The sequence below is a fragment of the Pygoscelis adeliae genome, unplaced genomic scaffold (assembly GCF_000699105.1).
Source record: "Pygoscelis adeliae isolate BGI_AS28 unplaced genomic scaffold, ASM69910v1 Scaffold514, whole genome shotgun sequence".
In the NCBI taxonomy this organism is placed as follows: Eukaryota; Metazoa; Chordata; class Aves; order Sphenisciformes; family Spheniscidae; genus Pygoscelis; species Pygoscelis adeliae.
Window position 1 is genome coordinate 434,029 of NW_008824594.1, and position 568 is coordinate 434,596.

The 568-nt window shown below is 62.1% G+C and overlaps 1 protein-coding gene across 1 annotated transcript in view; it reads right to left on the minus strand.

The window, feature by feature from the left end:
* Positions 1 to 262, minus strand: part of HBEGF (heparin-binding EGF-like growth factor) — a 6,596-nt gene extending 6,334 nt beyond the window's left edge. Inside the window, exon 1 of the mRNA XM_009322290.1 lies at positions 86 to 262. Coding sequence (XP_009320565.1) covers positions 86 to 262 — 177 coding nt within the window. The remainder of the gene's footprint in view (positions 1 to 85) is intronic.
* Between the last annotated feature and the right edge of the window lie 306 nt (positions 263 to 568).

Here is a 568-nt window from a genome sequence, read left to right on the forward strand (position 1 = left end):
CAGGGTTCAGAGCTAAAACCTCCTCCTGTGTCCTTGGTGATGGGGTGGCACCCCGACAGGGGACAGACTTCCAGCCGCGTCCCACCCTGTACTGGCGATGGGAGAGGGGGGGTGGTGGCAGCCTGAGATGGCGGCAGAGACCCTTTTTGTCCATGAGGCCACCTTTGTGCCCCGATGGAGAGCCCGACCAGTTCAGCCACGGCTTCATCTCGCAATCTCCTCCTAGTCGGTCGCTGTCCTTGTCTCCTCCCTCCCAGCCCATGGCCGTTGTCTTTGTGGGCTGCCAGAGCTGCTCTGTCCCCTTCACCGCGCTGGCAACCGCTTGTTGTGTTTGGCCTCGTCCTCAGCCCAGGTGACGGCCCAGAAAACGCTGCTGACGCCAGCGCCGGGTGAGCGGAGAGTCTTGTCCCAGCTCACATTCGGGTCAGCCGCAGCCCCTTGCTGGTTCCTCAAGGTCCCGAGCCCCCAGCCCCGCTGCCGGTTTGGGTTCAGCAAGGCGTGATTAAATATTCCTGCAATTGTTGTCGACGTCTCCAAGGAATACCGCCGGATTTGGCAACCCCCCTGC